This window comes from Papio anubis, chromosome 10 (genome assembly GCF_008728515.1).
Source record: "Papio anubis isolate 15944 chromosome 10, Panubis1.0, whole genome shotgun sequence".
Taxonomy (NCBI): Eukaryota; Metazoa; Chordata; class Mammalia; order Primates; family Cercopithecidae; genus Papio; species Papio anubis.
Window position 1 is genome coordinate 105,370,043 of NC_044985.1, and position 17,307 is coordinate 105,387,349.

Here is a 17,307-nt window from a genome sequence, read left to right on the forward strand (position 1 = left end):
GAAAAGTGTAAACTATGAAAGGAGTAACGCGTAACTTTATGACACCAAATCACCAAAAACGCAATTTTCTTCAGGTTATAACTGGATTTTCAGTCAATCAAGTGAATTACCCCATAGTTAATCCCACCCTGTCATTAAGATGGTTGAAATGCCAGACAAATTGTTTGGCAGTCAGTTATTTCAGGCTGTTTAATCACCAAATCAGATGAACCATGTGGCAATGCCATCTACAGCTCAACAATTACCCAGAGAAAAGATAAATCTGATTGTTTCATAGATGAGACCAGAATCACATTCTAACTATTTAGTAGTAACCATAACAGGAGTGGCAGCCGCAGACTATTGATAACTACTATTATAAAAACAAATGCCAAACAAGACAAAAACTTAGAATAAAGGACATTCTTAAGTCTCATTAAATACATGAAAAACAATCCGTATAAATAGGAATTACTCTCATCTCTTACTCAGATACAAAGCCTCTGTAAAGCAAGGGACTTTATACACTCCCCAGCATTCTGTCAGGAAGGGGTAAAAGGCAAGAATAAATTACATACATTGAACCTTAGATGAGAAAAAAAAAATTACCGTAGTAATACGGTAAGTAGTAATTAACATGATAAAAATACATAGATTTCTTCAAAAACTCAATAACTGAAATCAATAGCAAATTGTGACCCAATTTGCTATTGCTTCTGACCACGGATCAAATAAGAAGACTCTTGCTTGCTTTATTATCACCTCCTAAGAGAAATAAAGAGGTCTTTCATCAAGATTGATTTCATTTAGAGAACCCATCAGTGGGTGCTCAGAGAACAGAATGTACTTGAAGCAATGCCTCCACTTCGTTGGGTCGCATCTCCACCGGTCCACAAGGCAGAAAGAAAAAATGGACTTTCTTCACTCGATTTTAATCAGTGGGCGGGAACTGGAACAACTTAATCCTAATTTCACATTTAGATCATTCACGCACATATGCAGAAGATGGGAGATATTTACAATCTTTGTCATTTTACCAAGTCCGTAGACAGGAAAACTATGGCTCAAAAATGTGTCCGCCCTCCTTAAGTAAGGATCAATCAAGGCTGTTTCTTCAGCTTGTTCATTTACATTTCAGAGGGCGCATCAAGCCAGTTCAGATCTAAGTGCCTGTTAGCAAATGTGTTTGGCTTTCTGCTGATTACACCAGCATCATTTATTTTGTCAGTATTAGGAACGTCTTAGCTTTGCCACCTGGAGCTATAGCACTTACTCATTAGACCCCTATGTCCCACCACATCCCACAGGGGCTGCTAATTACTGGCTTTACTCCATTTAGTCTCATCTCTGATTTAATTACTTGCACTAAGCCCCAATGAAAAAACTACAATATGGACCCTCTTACCTTGGCATTCTCCGCTCCGCTCCTCATGCCCAGCGTTGCATAGACAGTTGCCAATGGGTACCAGCCATTCACCATCTGCCCCACAGTACATTTTTGGCACATCCTTCTCTTCTGAGTTGTTGACACAGGAGCCTCGAACTTCCACCAGGGAAGACGTATCAGCCCCTGTGATGGTGTCGGGAAACTGGGCCAGATTGCGGACTGTGAGTGGACACTTTTTATAGAACACACGGACTGATACCAGGGCGATGCAGGCCCCCACATCCTGAAAAGCCAGGTAAAACCCCTTTTTGCTTAATGGCCCTACATCCCGGATCTCGGTGTTCAGCTTCATGATTCTGTCACCAATGTCCACTTGGGTGAAGCTCTCATCAGCAGCAATGGTGTCAATTTTGACAAACTGGTTCTCTCTGATGAAACGCTCTTTGTCGTTGTCTGATTCATAGTAGTACAGGTTAAACGTCTCCTTGCAAGTCCCCATGACACCCGGAAGACTGTTGCAGTCCCTCAAGGTGAATTTAATCTCAATATATACCCTCTGAGCCCCTTCTCGGGTGATCCAATCAGTTCGTAGCCAGTTATTCTGGCTGGGTTCCATCACATTGCACACTTGGTAGGTTCGGATTGGTGTATTTTTTTCATCCATGATACTCACTTCCTCCCACTGCAAAGATCCAAAGCAGATGTATCAACTACAAAGTTTCATCATGCAGTGATTTGTCAATCCTATTTTATTCTCATAGGACACCTGATCATTTTCCTTTCAATAATGAAGCAAACTACTGAGCACCCATCATCACTAATAAAGGATCTTATGGGAGATAAGATAATATTTTATTGAGGAAGTGTTTTTTTGTTTGTTTTTTTAATTGTTTCAATCTTTTGCCTGAAATCCAGAGGCAATGGTGGATTTACTGCTTGTGAGTTCTCAGCGGTTCCTTGTGGTGGTCCAACAACCTCAAATTCACCTATTACAACAGCTACAATTTCAAGTGGCAACAGTTCAAATTTACTTATAAATGAAAAACTAGTATGTGTATTGTTTCAACCACTGAGCAGAGACCTGCAAATTAAGGGCAGGAAGAGTAGAGCTTGCCAAAGGAAGACAATTATCAGTTAATTAGTAGTGCTCCTGTCAGAACTTTGCTCTCTAATACCTTAAAAAAAAAAAAAAAAAGGCAATTGATTTTTTTGGCACCCTCACTACTCTTTACAGGGGAAAAGAAAATCCCACCATTCTGGTTTCAGTAATCCTAGGAAGACAGAGAGTAAATTTTATGGCTGGATTTCTCAAATATGCTATCATTTATAATAGTAGACAACTTTTCAAGAGTGTATTCAATTAAAAATGTGTACATGTTCTCATTTTTAAAACATAGACAAATAAAACTAGAAAACAGACATGCTTTGCTTCTAACTCTTCCATGAACATTAAAAATAAAATAGCAAGTGGTATTTATGACTGAAGGCCCAAGAAAATGAAAGGAGATAGTACCATTTTCTTTGCATTCTACTTCCTAACACAAAGAATCTAATGGTAGGACAACTTGAATTCAGCAGAATTCACTGTGACTAAAGTAATCATTTCACTGTCATTATAGCTTTTAAACATAAGCCTAAAAGCAGCAAAACTTTTGGGGATCCTACTAGACTGCTAGGCAGCCTCAAATTTTTCATTAACATCTACAGTAACGCATTGATATAAATCTGTTATAAATCACCTGAAGTATCTAACAAACATATGAATATAATTAGAAGGAACAAAAGATAGTTTTTAAAAAAATTGTATTCTGTGATAACTCCACTTAAAGCTCCATGCAGTCCAATGAAGTACATAGAATCATTAATGCATCTTTTAACGGGTTTCCCAACTATGCACTGGAAAACTCTTAATGGATGGAAATGTTACTATGTGAAGGACCATAAGCCATAAAATTCTGTATCCTTTTCATTTGCTACCATTATAAAAGTTGAAACTAGGAGGGGTAAGTGCCCTGTGGTGATGAAAATTTCTTTTTATCCAGTAAGCAATAAAATCACCAGTAATTTACTTATTTTAGGAAATTCATGTAAATCCAAAAATAGATTCCCATCTTCAAAAAAACCTACTCAGCATGCTTCTCTTCTCAGAACAATGGGAATATGGAAAAAAACATTTATCAATGAAGGCACATAGACTATCTCTACAGAGTTCATGCAGGATAATTCAGGTCTAATATGAACTTTTCAGTCTGAACTTAATTGTCTAACCACATTGATCAATTCACCAGAATAGTGACAAATCCTCCCTTAGTTTTATATTTCACAATCAGTGTCAGCAACTCAATGTACTCTTGTAAGTGAATATTACCAAGAAAGTAGCTTTTTGCTACAACGATGTTATCAGGAGCCATCACTTTCCCTAACTCTCATGTCTTGCTTAGTTATACTTATAGACAAACAATGGATTGTCTCTGATTCTAATTTATATTTTCCTGGGTGATATTGTCAAATCAAGTTTGTTTTTTACTTTTTAAACATAACAACAACAAGAAATAAATGTCATTATCAGACCAAATTACTATCTCAAGTTAACAGTGAATAAAGACATTAAATGTCCTAACTGCAAGCAGAGATTTTAGAATGATCAAGACTCCATATGCTTTTACTCTCAGCTAGAAAGAACTTTCTAAAGACAATCAATCCATTCCTCACTGATAGATATCCAATTCATCCCTTTGCTCTACGCCTGAAAAAGTCCTCATCAATTATAAAATCTAGAGATTAATTAAACTTTATAACTTGACACAATTTCTCAACGGCTACTATGTATTTTGCAACGACTAATTCTTTTATATACAAATAAAATTTCATTTATCTTACAATAATGCTTAAAATGTTACATGCCTAATATTTAAGAAAAAGAAAAAACCTGCTTATATCCAGCCCATGAAAAGTACTCGGTTGTATACAATCAGCTCTGCATAGTTTTAAATAGACTTGAAGACAACCAAAATAAGTTTTGTGTCTAGAAAAAGTGACCAGGTGCTCTTTCAGCAGCTATGGAGGAGGAGGAGGAGGAGGAGGAGGGGGAGGAGGAGAAGAAGGAGAAGGAGAAGAAGGAGAAGAAGGAGAAGAAGGAGAAGAAGGAGAAGAAGAAGAAGAAAAAGAAGATGTCTGCAGCATATTAAATTGCAATAAAAGCTTTCTAGAAACTAGATAGACTATGGACTGTACCCTGAAATGTGTCAGTCCTTGCTTTCATATAGCTCACACATATATTTAGTGAAACAAGTCAGGTTCAAAATTTCATTAGATGTATATTCTCTTCAAACTTAAAAGCAGCCAGTAAGAAAAATGAGGCTGATTAAATTTATTACTACAAGTACTGATACTTTCCATCCTCAATTTTACCAGCAGTTCTAATACATTTTAACCTACCAAGCAATATCCCTGGTACATATAGCCTGGGAAAGCCTCGCCTCAATCAGTGACCTTTCCAGGGTATAGGATTAACAATGAGTCTGACTCTCACCAAGATAAAGCTGTACCTTTCTTCACATTCAAAGGATGAGGGCAATTGCCTGCAATCAGTGGTGAATACAGCCTGTCTACACTGCCAGAGGCCTGCCAATCACTCCTCCCTCCTTTAAAAAGATGGTTTTAAGGGCAGACTGGAATTTTTCAGCAGAGAACAAACCAATGACAGTCAAGTTCAGGCAGAAAAATAGGAAGACAGGGCAATCTGTTTTATTTCAGGTGGATTACAAATTTTGTTTGCAACAAGACAGCCTAAAATTCTCCATTTTCATGGCTATTTTCTTGCTTGGTCTTAGTTCTGAAATATGTCCTTGATAACAGACTCTATGAATCTTTATTTTAAAATCCTTCAATCTTTATTCAATGGACCAGTGTGGAGCCCATGCCAGGTTCTAGAATTACAGTTTTTGCCTAGTAAAGACTCCTAATCTTTCACCCCCATTGTTTTTAATCAATTGACTCGGCCAAAAACTATCAAGCCTGTGAAGGTAGGATGATTTGTTTAATTTTTAAAGGATTCGAGAGTTATTTCAGTTTGGCAGAAGTCAGTTACATGTTGTACTGTTTTCTTTCCAAAGCTGATTCATTCTGACTGGTGATTTAGGGGGAGTAGGAGAACGTGGCCATTGACCTGGTAAGATGGAGGCAGCAATGACAAGTATTATAAATTTGAGAAGAAATGAAGTGATGCTTTCTTCAGACTTTATAATCCAGCCTACTCAATCCCCAAAGATTCTTCAAGGTTATAGACACTTAAACTTTTCATATTTAGCACCATGAATGCACAAGCTTGGGGTTTTTCTGACACAAGTTCACGTGACTGTCTCCCAGTGTGCAAGAGAACAGCAGCTGACTTAAGAGTGAGAGCAAGGTACAGAGCCTTCCTGCAGTTAGTTCATGCAGGTACAATTAGAAATGTCTTCTCTCTCGTATCTTTATTTATTCTTTTTTTTCATCTGGAAGCAGGACAATTGCTCTTAAATTAACCCTGTCAGGACTTCACCGCCATCACAGTAATAGGCATAAATTCTAATTTGGTCCCCGGATCATATTTCCTGTCGGTATTTTAGTTTTAAATAGGCATCTAAGTCTATGCCTCCACCAATCTCCTAATTTTGAAACCCCTTTCTGCCCTTTTGGCTTCTAGTTCTTCCATGACAGAGCTATCCAAAGGGAGTATAGGATTTCTCCAACAAAGCGTAATTCACTTCATAGGCCACAGCGGAAATCTGACCCCCTCACCACAATCAACAAGAATCAAGCCATTAGGACTCTCAGAAAGTTACTAATCACTCCTCTTTTACCCTTTGGATCAGAGAGCAACTCAGGACTTACCCCTCCTTCCAGAGGGCTTGCTATCCACCCAAGTTCTCCCTGAACAGATCTGGAATCCAGTAAGGTAACTGCAAAAAACAAAACAAAACAAAACAAAACAACACAAAAAAAAAAAACACAAAAGAAAAATAGATTAATTTCCAATTGCAAAAAGCCAATAACACAAAAACCATTTGCTTGAGCGTTTCCATATGTGCTGAGGGCGCGCATATTCAACACTGATCAAAACGTAAACTTGGGCTCACTTATGTAAATAATCATTACTCATTTGATCTTCTCCCCCTCTTTAAATCTGCAGGTTCTTATTTATTTAACTTGCTTAGCATTTAAAATTCCATCCTAGGACTCACTTGATTCATTTTTCTAAAATGGATGAATAGAGAATCTGAAGGACAATTCAAAAAGATAAATACATCTATGTAGAGCAGTTGCACTCCAGAGCAAAATCTGCATTCATCTCTGTCTGGTATCTACCAGAATTATTTGTTTTTGCAAGTTTCAGATGACCACATAACTCATCAGGGTGACAGAGCCACAAGTGAATTCTCTCTTCTATCAGAGAGTATCCTATCCAAAGGGTCAGGCAAAGGCTCTCCCTAACATTTTCCCCTCCACAACCAAGTAAATAGTCCATGAATATGGTATCCGCTGTTTTTTTAAATATCAAAGTTTCAGAAAGAGGGAATGCCAGACGTGCAGAATCAGAATGCAAATGTACCTCAAGTAGTCTCTCTTTCTCAAGATGTGTTGGGGACAATCAGAGACTCGTCTTCCACCCCTAGGAAATCACTGGCTTGAATTTTAGGTATGGAGTGCTGCCTAACGGCTTTAGTGTGCTTGTGCTACACCTAAGAGTGCGTCAAAGCTTGGGGGGAAGGGAGGACAGCCTACCGAGCTGCGGTCCCCCGCTCAGGCTAGAACAGCGCTAGGTAAGGGGAACATCCAAAAGGACGCAATGAATTCAAAACCTCTCTTTCCCACCGAGATCTGCAGTCCTGGGTGTCGAAAGGCCCACCTCAAAGGAAAACACTGGATTATTAATTTGATCAGCCAGGCTGGCTCCTCAGGCTGGGGGAGGGGTGGGAATGGGAAGCCTTCCTCTGTGCTCATGCGCACCCCAACTCTCAAGCTTACCCCCAGGCCCCTGGATTCTGCCCACTTTCCCTCTCATTACACCTCAAAGTCAATGGAGTTAAAAATCAGTCTCTTTCCCCTAGTTTTCCCGGGGAGTCTGAATTCCTGGGGTCTGTTAATGATTTTAAAATGTAGAGCCTTCCCTGGGTCGCTCCTGCCTGGAGTTCCCACCCCCTTCCCTCCCCCACCCCCACCACCGCAACCCACCCCCTTCCCTCCCCCACCCCCACCACCGCAACCATTCTCTCCTCTCTGTCCCTAGAGAAAGGCCCGCTACATCCATTTGGATTTATGTAAGGTGGATTAGGGACACAAAGGAAACAATAAGACCCAATTTACAAAAAAAGGGAGGGAGTAGAAAGGGAGGGTAAAAGGGAGAAAAGGAAACGTGATGGGAATAGAAAGCAACAAAGTGAATTAATTTTTAAGGGGGAGATGGGGGAGATGGGGGAGAGGAGGGGAACAGACATCCCTCCCTCCCCTTCAACAGGAGCCTAGGGCTCTCAGCGCCTTTTTGTCTTGGGCTCCTAAGTTTTTCTCCTAAAAGAAAAAAAAAGGGGGGGGGGGGTAAAAAAAAGAAAGAAAGCAAACAGTCTCTACATCTGGGGCGAGAGAGGTCTCAGGGGACGTCCTAACAAGTGTGTGAAGTGGCCAGGAGAACGCGGGATCAACGATTCCGCTCAGGAGAATGAATAACCCTAGGGACCGAGGGGCGGCGGCGGCCGAGATGGCACCAGAACCACCAGAAGCCACGTCGGAAGGATAGGGGAGACCCAGAAGGTGAGAGAGCGCCCCTTTCCTCCCAAGCGACGTCTGTGGGCAGGTGTATAAATCTCTCAGAGCCTCCGTCTGGAGAGCTCCGGGTACCGGCTGAGCTAAGTTGGTTTTTGGCTCCCTCCTTCGGAACAGAGAAAATGATAGAGTGCACAGGGATGGATAGACGGATGTCTGGAGAGATGGTAAGATGAATGGATGGATGGATGGATGGATGGACGGACGGATGGAGGGACGGATGGACGGACAGACGGACAGATATATAGCTGGATGCATTATGGATGGATGCATGGACAGACGGACGGATGGATGCACAGAGAGATGGATGGATGCAGAAATGGATGGATAGACGGATGGATAGATGGATGCCGGAAAGGAGAAGAATGAGAGACAGATGTAAGACTAGATGCACGCAGGCCGATGTACGAGCATACTCTGGAACACAGCACGAGCATACACTCGAACACACGCGCACACACTCAGGACATTTGCAAACAGACATACAATCCTCCGCGTCCGCTTCCACCCAGCCATTCGCGCACCTACATACACGCAGTTGCACGCGCGCGCACACACACACAGGCACACACACGCAGACATGCACACACACATACATGCATGCGCGCGCGCACACACACACACACACACACACACCGTTCGCCTCTCCCTGGGCTTCTCAGTATCTAAATGATCACCGCCCCCGCCCCCCCGCCGCCCCATCTCCCGACACAGACACACAGGCACATACAATCCTCCCAGCACGTCCGAACGGATGTACAGAAAACTGAGCACCCAGACGGATCCCGTCGATTCCGCACGTTAGCTCTAAACAGTGTGCAATTCTGGGGCGAAAAGCTAAAACTCGACTGCGTTCAACTTGCCGGCGGGTTCCCCAAGTCTGCGGGGTGAAGAACCCGGGCCCCTCAGGCCCGCAATGGCACCCTCGGGGCGCTGGGCTTGGTGAGGAGAAAGGTGTCTGACTCCCGGTGCTAGAAACCAGGTCACTGGCGCCTGACGAGCGGCGCCACGACCGCTGCGCTGCGGAGCAGGCCCCGCAGCCCGGTCCCGAGAAGCGCAGGGCTCGGGAAACTTTGCAGAAATCAGAGCTCGAAAGGCTTTCGCTAGAACCCGGGAGCACCAAGGCTTCACTGTGCTCCAGGCTGCGTTTTCCCCTCGCCCCGGGCTGGCTCCGGAGAGGACGTGGTTCTTGTAATTTTTTTTTTTTTTTTCAAATCCTGGCGTTGCCTCCCGTGCATCCCCTCGGGGCGCCTCGAGCGGGCCTCACTGGCGGATGCTGATAAACTTTGGCCTTTCGTTACAAACTTGGACAGACCCGCCGCGTGCACGGGTCACGGCCTCGGGGCAAGCTGCCCTGCAGTTCCCCGCTGCCCCTTCGCCGAGCCCCTCGCCCCGGCCCTCTTCTCCCAAATCGGGACGCACTGCTCACGCCGGGCTCCCCCCGCACTACCTGGCCCTGCGCTCCTGAGGACCCCTCACCCGCGATGGCCCCTCGCTGTCCCCGACCACAGAAAGGCCGTCCCGCTCTTACCTTCATTCGCGGGGTACACCCTGGAACCGGTGACAGCGTCGCAAATCCCGAAGAGACACGAAAAGAGGGCGAAATAGAAAATCCCAGCCATGGTTCGCCGGTGCCAACGCTGCTCCTGCCGCTTCTATCCCAGTGGAATAAATGCTTAAGTTAGGAGAGCAGCGGGCTGAAGACATTGCCAAGGGGGCGGGCCCGGACGGTGACGTGAGCCCGCCAGTCCGGGGCCCGCGGCCAATGGCGGCGCAGACGGGACAGCCGAGGCCCCGCCTTCACCGCGTAGGGCCCGCCCCAGAGTTCCGCCCGCTCCGGGCTCCGCGGGGCGCGAGGTCTCCCGGGGCTCGAGGGGGCGAGCACTGCCGGGTCCCCGCCCCCGCCTGCCGGAGGGAGCCAGCGGGATCCCCCACGTCACCTCGAAGGTCGAGCCCCTGGACGGCAGAGGGAGCTTCGAAAAGCTTGGAATTGACCGAGGGGAGCCAGAGAAGAGGTTGGCAACCTTTTCTCCCACCACGGGCGGTTTGAAATGGAGGAAAACGCTCTTTTATTGAAATAAAAGAAGTCTAACTTGACCTGTCCCTCTGCGGTTGCTTCTTTAGGAGGGTCGACCTGTCTGCGTCCAGCGCGCCCGGGCTGAGCTGCACACGCGCGCCTGCCACCGCCACCCTCTGCCGCCTTGCCCTGTTTTGTCTTTATGGCGCTTCCCCCTCTGAAATGCTCTTTGAGGGGAGTTTTGTGGCTCCATGACTTGCTTCTTCCCTGGCTCCCCAGATGCCTGGAGAGCGGGAACCTAGTCGGTCCCCAACTTCCAGCCCGCAGCAGGGCTCCGTCACTGTCTCCAGAGACTGAAGGAATGACTTTCTAGCAGTAAGGAAGTCCCCGCTGGCCCCGTCCCCTGTGCACACGCCGTGGACCTCGCCCAGGGCCCAGGACGCCCCGACAGGGCCTTGGGCTGCAGGAACCAATTGTGGATTTCCCGGGGGCAGCGTCGGGGGGAGTCCCTGGAACCGGGCCTGGGCTGTCCGGGAGCGGTGGGGGTAGAAGCGAAAGGCTTAAGTGTGGGTGCGGGGACCTGCAGCTGCACAGACAAGGCAGACAGGGACTGGGAAGTTGCCCGGAGCGGCTGCTGCGACTCTCCGCTCCAACCAAGCCGGGACAGCCCTCCCTGCCCCAGGAGACGACGGCGAGCAGGAGGACCCGCACAGCCCCTCCCGGCTGCTCCGGCCCCGGGGGCACTGGCACCATCGGGCTGTGGTCTGTCCCCCGATGCCCGAGCCGTGGACTCAGCCACCTAAGAGCGATCCGGCGACGGCAGCGCAGCCGGTGTCCCAGGGACCAGTCCCCAACGCCACTCGGTGCATTTCCTCAGGCGTTGGCAGGAGCACTGATTCCTAGCGATGAGGCCTCCCTTCCTCTTCCCAGGCTGCCCCTCCTCTGACTCCCTCCGGAGCAGGGCCGGGTTTTCCCGGGGAGCCTGGGTCCCGGCGGCCGGGCGGCCGCGGGGAGGTGGAGGCCCCTCTCCAACCCGGGCCGCAGCTCATCGTGAGCCAACCGCGCCACCTGCCGGCCAGATGCGGGAGTGTGCAGCCCCGGAAGAAGGGCGAGCGGACAAAGACCGCAACCCGCAACCCGCAACCCCGCAGAGAGGTGGTACGTGCGGTTGGGGGAGCTTTCCAGCCACCGCCAAGTCTCCTGCACTACTCCTACCGTGGGGCTGCGGGCAGCGCTCAAGAGGTCCCGGAGTCTGTCGTGACTCTCACCTGCTGGATTTCAAAAGATGGAATTGGAAAGCGTTTCAAGGAGAAACTCCTAACAAACCTTCGGGGGTTGCTTGAGTGGCTGCTCTCGGAAAAGCAGATCCTAAATAAAGCGGGAGGGGTGTAGGTCGGCGTGGAGGAGAGGACAGGTCTCGAGTCACTGCTACGGTTTCAGGTCATTGGGCTCCGCAGCAGATCGTGTTTTCCCCCTTGGCTCGAGAGCTGCGCTGGTTTCTCATGCAAACTCAGAGCCGAGCTAATGACATGAGCAACTTTTACTTTTACATAAGATGAGCGCGCCTGCCGAGGCGCTGGGCGGCGGCTGTGTGAGTTGGTGGCCCAGAGGAACAGCTTGTGCGAGACTCTGGGCATTTCGGTTTCTAGATACAAGATTTGCTTAAATGTCACAGTCCAAAGAAGTGGATTTCAGTTATTGTAGTTACTGACTGCACACAAGTAAAAAGGCAAAAAAAAAAAAAAAAAAAAGTACTCGGGGGATATATGTATGTGTGTGTGCGTGAATAAATTATTTAAAACAATTGCACTAAACCTCTTTAAGAAATGCATTTCTAGGTTCTTTCATGTCTTTCTGAGTTTTACAGAAAAAGAAGACGAATATTGGTCCCTGTCATTTGGCACACAGATTCAAAAGAGAAAAGAGCAATCCGAATTCTTTTTGAAACCTTTTTAAACAATAGATGCTGGTTGCCTCTCTGCAGGAGCTTGAGTGTTGCATGTATCTGTGGTTGAAATGGGAAACTGACTGCCTGCATTGTTATCAACAGTAAAATTTCTAAAACATGTACCATTTTTTCCCCCCAGGATATGCACATTGAATATTAAACAAAGTCTTTCCAGACACAGCTGCCTTAAAGCAAGGCATCATTTGCTAGAGTACATTCACTGACTTCCCCTTTTTTCTTCCTATGTTTTAGTTCAGGCCCCAAAGCAGCCCGATAATCAGGAGGACCAAGAAGCAGGAAACGCTTACTTGGAAAAACTGAACTATAACTTCCTCTTTAAATCATTTCTGGCTGCAGATCAGAAATGAGCTGCTGAAAATTCCTCTGTCCATTGTGACTATCTAGAGAAAAGGTGTTCTAACCCAGCAGATACGATTCCTTGAAGAGTAAGGCACAATTTTAAAAATGATGGTGGCCTTTGTCCATCATCAATGCAGAAACCCCCCCACATTATAGGAAAACATCCTGGAGTTTTCAAATGTTGGACACTGTTTACAACACATCAACGGAGTCATAAGGATACAACGGAATCTCACACCTTTAAAAAGTACCTAAAATCACCTAATTTTACAATAAAATTGCTTTACTCTTGAGTAAAACAAGTCTCTTACTACTGTAAAATTTGGGGGTTATTTTGAATCCACTAAGAAATACGTCAAAACATATCTGCTTACACACTTAATAAAAATAGTAATTGAATAATCCAAAAACAATGATATACTTTTTTTTGCACAGTGCCTACCACAAACATTTGAGCTACAAAGTACCTTGTAAATGCTGAATTGAAGTAAGATTGAATTCCAGAGGTGTTTTTAATCTGTAAAACACATTTGTAAATAGCACCAAGCATCCTAGGGTTTCCACCTCTGCGTGGAGGGTCAATTTCACCAAAGTAAAGAGAAAGGAGCCTTTGACCTGTAGACAAATAGGCAGTGATAAGGAGGGTTTGTGAATGACTGGAGAGACAGAGAGAATAAGATGAATCCACTCTGCTTTTCCTAGGCATCCTGGTGGACTTTTTGTGAATAAAATGGAACCTGCCCATAATGCTCCAATGACTCCCTGAGTTATCTGAGTTATCTTTAGAGAACCAGAACTTTCAATTCAGACAACCCCGATTTGATATTTTAGCAGGGCTTTTTCTAGCTGTGTGTCTTTAAGTTACTTGACCTCTCTGAGATATGCTTTTCTCATCTACAAATCATAGATAATTAACATTATATGATTCTTCTAAATACTGAATGAATGTTACAGAGCTTCTGGTATAGTACCTGGTGTGTGGTAGCCAGCTGTTATTACTCATTTTTATTTTTATTTTTTATTTTTATGAGACAGTGTCTTACTCAGATCACCCAGGCTGGATCGCAGTGGTGTGATTATGGCTCATCACAGCCTCACCCTCTCCAGGCTCAGGTGGTACTCTCACCTCAGCCTCCTGGATACCTAGAACTACAGATGTGTGCCACAACACCCAGTTCATTTTTTGTATTTTTAGTAGAGATGGGGTTTCACCATGTCACCCAGGCTGGTCTCAGAATCCTGGGCTCAAGCAATCCTCCTGCCTCATCCTCCTAAAGTGCTGGGATTATAGTCATGAGCCACTATGCCTGGCTATTATTTCTCTAAAATAATATTTAATTAATAAGCATTCACATTTTGAAATGGGAAATCATTTGTTCAGCTTGAATTGTTCCTTCCACAAGGAAACCAAGCACTGTGATTTACCTTTTGTGCTCCATGAGAAAAAGATGCCTTATTTTATCAATTCCTGAGTAGGGAAGAGAAATAAATTCTAAATTCTTCTCTTCTTTTATGGTTGATTTATGACAGCTGACATCCAACTCTTATATTCCTAGGTAATTCCACTGGATTGTGACCTAGATGCTATACTTGTCTTCAAATAGAATGGTGTAAAAAATGAGTGAAAGAAGATGTGAGGAATCCAAAGTCCCACAACCCAGTGATAATGAATAACCAAAGCTCTACCTAATGAAATTCCCACCTTCCCACGGTTGTTAGAAAACGCTTCTACCACCAGCTACTGCATCTTAAATATACTAATTTGACACAACAATTGGTGGGCTTCCGGAAGCCTCCAGGAAACCCAACTGGAGAGTTCATCCTTTGATGTCAAGGCTTTGATGCTATTTCTTATGCAAATAAGAAGCAGGACACTTCTGAGCCCTTTACACCTGAGTGGGAAAAAAAAATGGCTGCAGAGCTCAGGTCTTCATGGATCAAGAGGATGAGAGAGCAAGCCAAAGCAAGAGGCCTTTTTTGTTTGCTTGTTTTAAATTTTTTATAAGTTGTTGGGGTAAAGGTGATATTTGACTACATGAGTAAGTTCTTTAGCGGAGGTTTGTGAGACCGTGGTGCACCCATCACCGGCGCAGTATACGTGGCACCATATTTGTTGTCTTTTATCCCTCGCCCCCTCCCATCTTCCCCCCAAGTCCCCAAAGACCATTGTATTATTCTTATACCTTTGCATTCTCATAGCTTAGTTCCCACGTATCAGTGAGAACTTACGATGTTTGGTGTTCCATTCCTGAGTTACATCAATTAGAATGGTAGGCTCTCTTGCATCACTGAGGTGAGGAGGGGCAGACAAGAAGGTTGCAGTTCTCAAGGCAGCAAGACTTTTCTAAAACTTCATTTGATGGCGTCCTTGAATTTTATTCCGTTCTTCAATGTCTGCTATGTACCAAATCCCACATGAGGAAGAGGTCAGAAGATCGAGACCATCCTGGCCAACATGGTGAGACCCTGTCTCTACTTAAAATACAAAAATTAGCAGGGCATGGTGGCAGGCGCCTGTAATCCCAGCTACTCGGGAGGCCGAGGCAGGAGATTCACTTGAACCCAGGAGGCGGAGATTGCAGAGATTGTAGAGAGCCTAGATTGCGCCACTGCCCTCCCACCTGATGACAGAGTGAGACTCTGCCTCAACAACAACAACAACAACAACAAAGATTTCTTTCTAGTCATGACCATATGTGATATCCACCACATAGGGTTGTGGGGGCCAGAAACCATCAGGGACCTATCACCTCCTGGGGCCCAAGACGGAGGAGGAGAGATAGAGAAGGCATGTGCCAAGATGCTCAGTTCAGTTCTGTAATAACTCTAGATCTCTCTCAGAAACATTTTGCAGAGACAATGTGTCCTTCTGGAGGAGAAATTAGAGGAGATAATTTGCATCTCTTTTTGGCTGCATTGAGAAAACGAGTTAAACATCAGAACAATTTTATGTTTTAGGCATGAAAGCCATTCCCCAAAAGAAGTGTAAAATGCTTTTTACTTGAAACCTTTCAGTATAACACCTCTGAACTGAGGTTCACTCATTCTAACTCAAAATGTCAACATAAAGCTGCAAGCCCCAGCTATTAAATATTTTACCTATTAATCACTTTAATATTTAATAGCCATGTGACGTTGCGGTTATCAAAAGAGCTTTGGAATTATAGCTGTGTTATGATGAAAAACAAATAATATATGTGGCATATGTGTGATATATGTGTGAATAAAATAAAGCTGACACAATTTTTTTCGCCACTTTTATTTTTTAGACAGAGTCTCACTGTGTCACCCAGGTTGACCGGATTGCAGTGGTGCAATCTTGGCTCACTGCAACCTCTACATCCAGGGCTCAAGCGATCCTCCTATCTCAGGCTCCTGAGTAACTGGGACCACAAGCACATGCCACCATGCCCTGCTCAGTTTTAATATTTTTTTGTAAAGATGGGGGTCTTACTGTGTTGCCCAGGCTACTCTTCAACTCCTGGTCCCAAGCAATCCTCCTGCCTCGGCCTCTCAAAGTGTTGGGCTTACAGGCATGAGCCACCAGCCATTTTAGCCACTCTTAAGAGAGAAATAATTGTCCAATCAGAGCACCAATTTATAGAAGTATTGCAATAGTGTTCTGACAAACGATGTGTAATTACAATACAATGTTGTCAGAAAGAAAATAATATGACTATGAACAGAATTTATGATTTGTTACATAATGACAATGTAAGTTTGGAGACCTAACTTTTCCTTCCGCCATCATAATCTAAATCATTTACAAAGCACTTATGTTCCAAACATATATTTTGTAATTTCAAAGATCTCTGAATATTCTAAGGATATCTAAAATGACAGCTAATGCATTTCTTTATGTATACTACAAATCCTTTAAATGCTTGCTTAGATAATGCAGTAAGTGCACTTATAAAGAAAATGTTACTTTTGAAATCAAATTTATATCTTATTTCTTTAATCTAACCATTTATACCAGTTAGTAAATAAGAACAGCCTTTTCCCTGCTAAAGATTACGCCTTCTGACCATTTATTCAAATGGACTAAAGAGGGAACTCAGTCAAAACTCCAAGAAACATAATATAGGCTTTTTTCCTAAATTTTATAGTACTTGGCTCCACTGAAAATTGGTGAAACCTTATTAAAATCAGTTGAACATAAACTCTCTAAATATAGAAATACCAAAGTGACATTTATAAATATGGTTTGGTTAAAACTGACATTTTGGGGGGACTTTCTGGACATACTACATTTAAAAACAATGAAGAATTTATCTAAAATAAGTGTTAACTCAGGAGTCTACAGACAAAGATATGTCATACAACTTTACAGTGTAAAGTGATATGTGGAATCACTTTCTCTTCGACCTTGACTATCTCTGCACAAATAAATGGGCTTAATTCAGACAAACAATGTGTTATTTGAAGTAAGAAGGTAAAAAGAAATTCAGTTAGTAATGGATCATTTGATTCAAACTGACATTTAAAGTATCTCCATTCAACCATTTGTTTTTCTTCATATTCAACTCCATACGTATATGCCCCCCAGGTTTTTCTTTTGCAGAAGGAGTTAAAAATAAGGCATTAAAATATAGAGGATGATATTTCCACACTATTGATTATTTAAATCTGTGGCTCTATATAAAAGTAGTTTTTTTTTTTTTTTTTTTTGAGACAAAGTCTCACTCTTGTTCCCCAGGCTGGAGTGCAATGGTGCGATCTCAGCTCACTGCAACCTCCGCCTCCCAGGTTCAAGAGATTATCCTGCCTCAGCCTCCCAAGTAGCTGGGATTACAGCCACCTGCCACCACACCCAGA

General features: G+C 44.2%; 1 protein-coding gene across 2 annotated transcripts in view; it reads right to left on the bottom strand.

The window, feature by feature from the left end:
- Positions 1-9,891, bottom strand: part of EPHA4 (EPH receptor A4) — a 155,048-nt gene extending 145,157 nt beyond the window's left edge. The window contains exons 1-3 of one of the 2 annotated variants that reach the window (XM_003907996.3): positions 9,696-9,891; positions 6,239-6,306; positions 1,385-2,048 (exon numbers count right to left, since the gene is read on the bottom strand). In XM_003907996.3, the coding sequence (XP_003908045.1) occupies positions 1,385-2,048; positions 6,239-6,306; positions 9,696-9,786 (823 nt within the window). In that variant the 5' untranslated portion in view covers positions 9,787-9,891. The remainder of the gene's footprint in view (positions 1-1,384; positions 2,049-6,238; positions 6,307-9,695) is intronic. The other variant, XM_009183166.3, reaches the window with a different exon arrangement.
- Between the last annotated feature and the right edge of the window lie 7,416 nt (positions 9,892-17,307).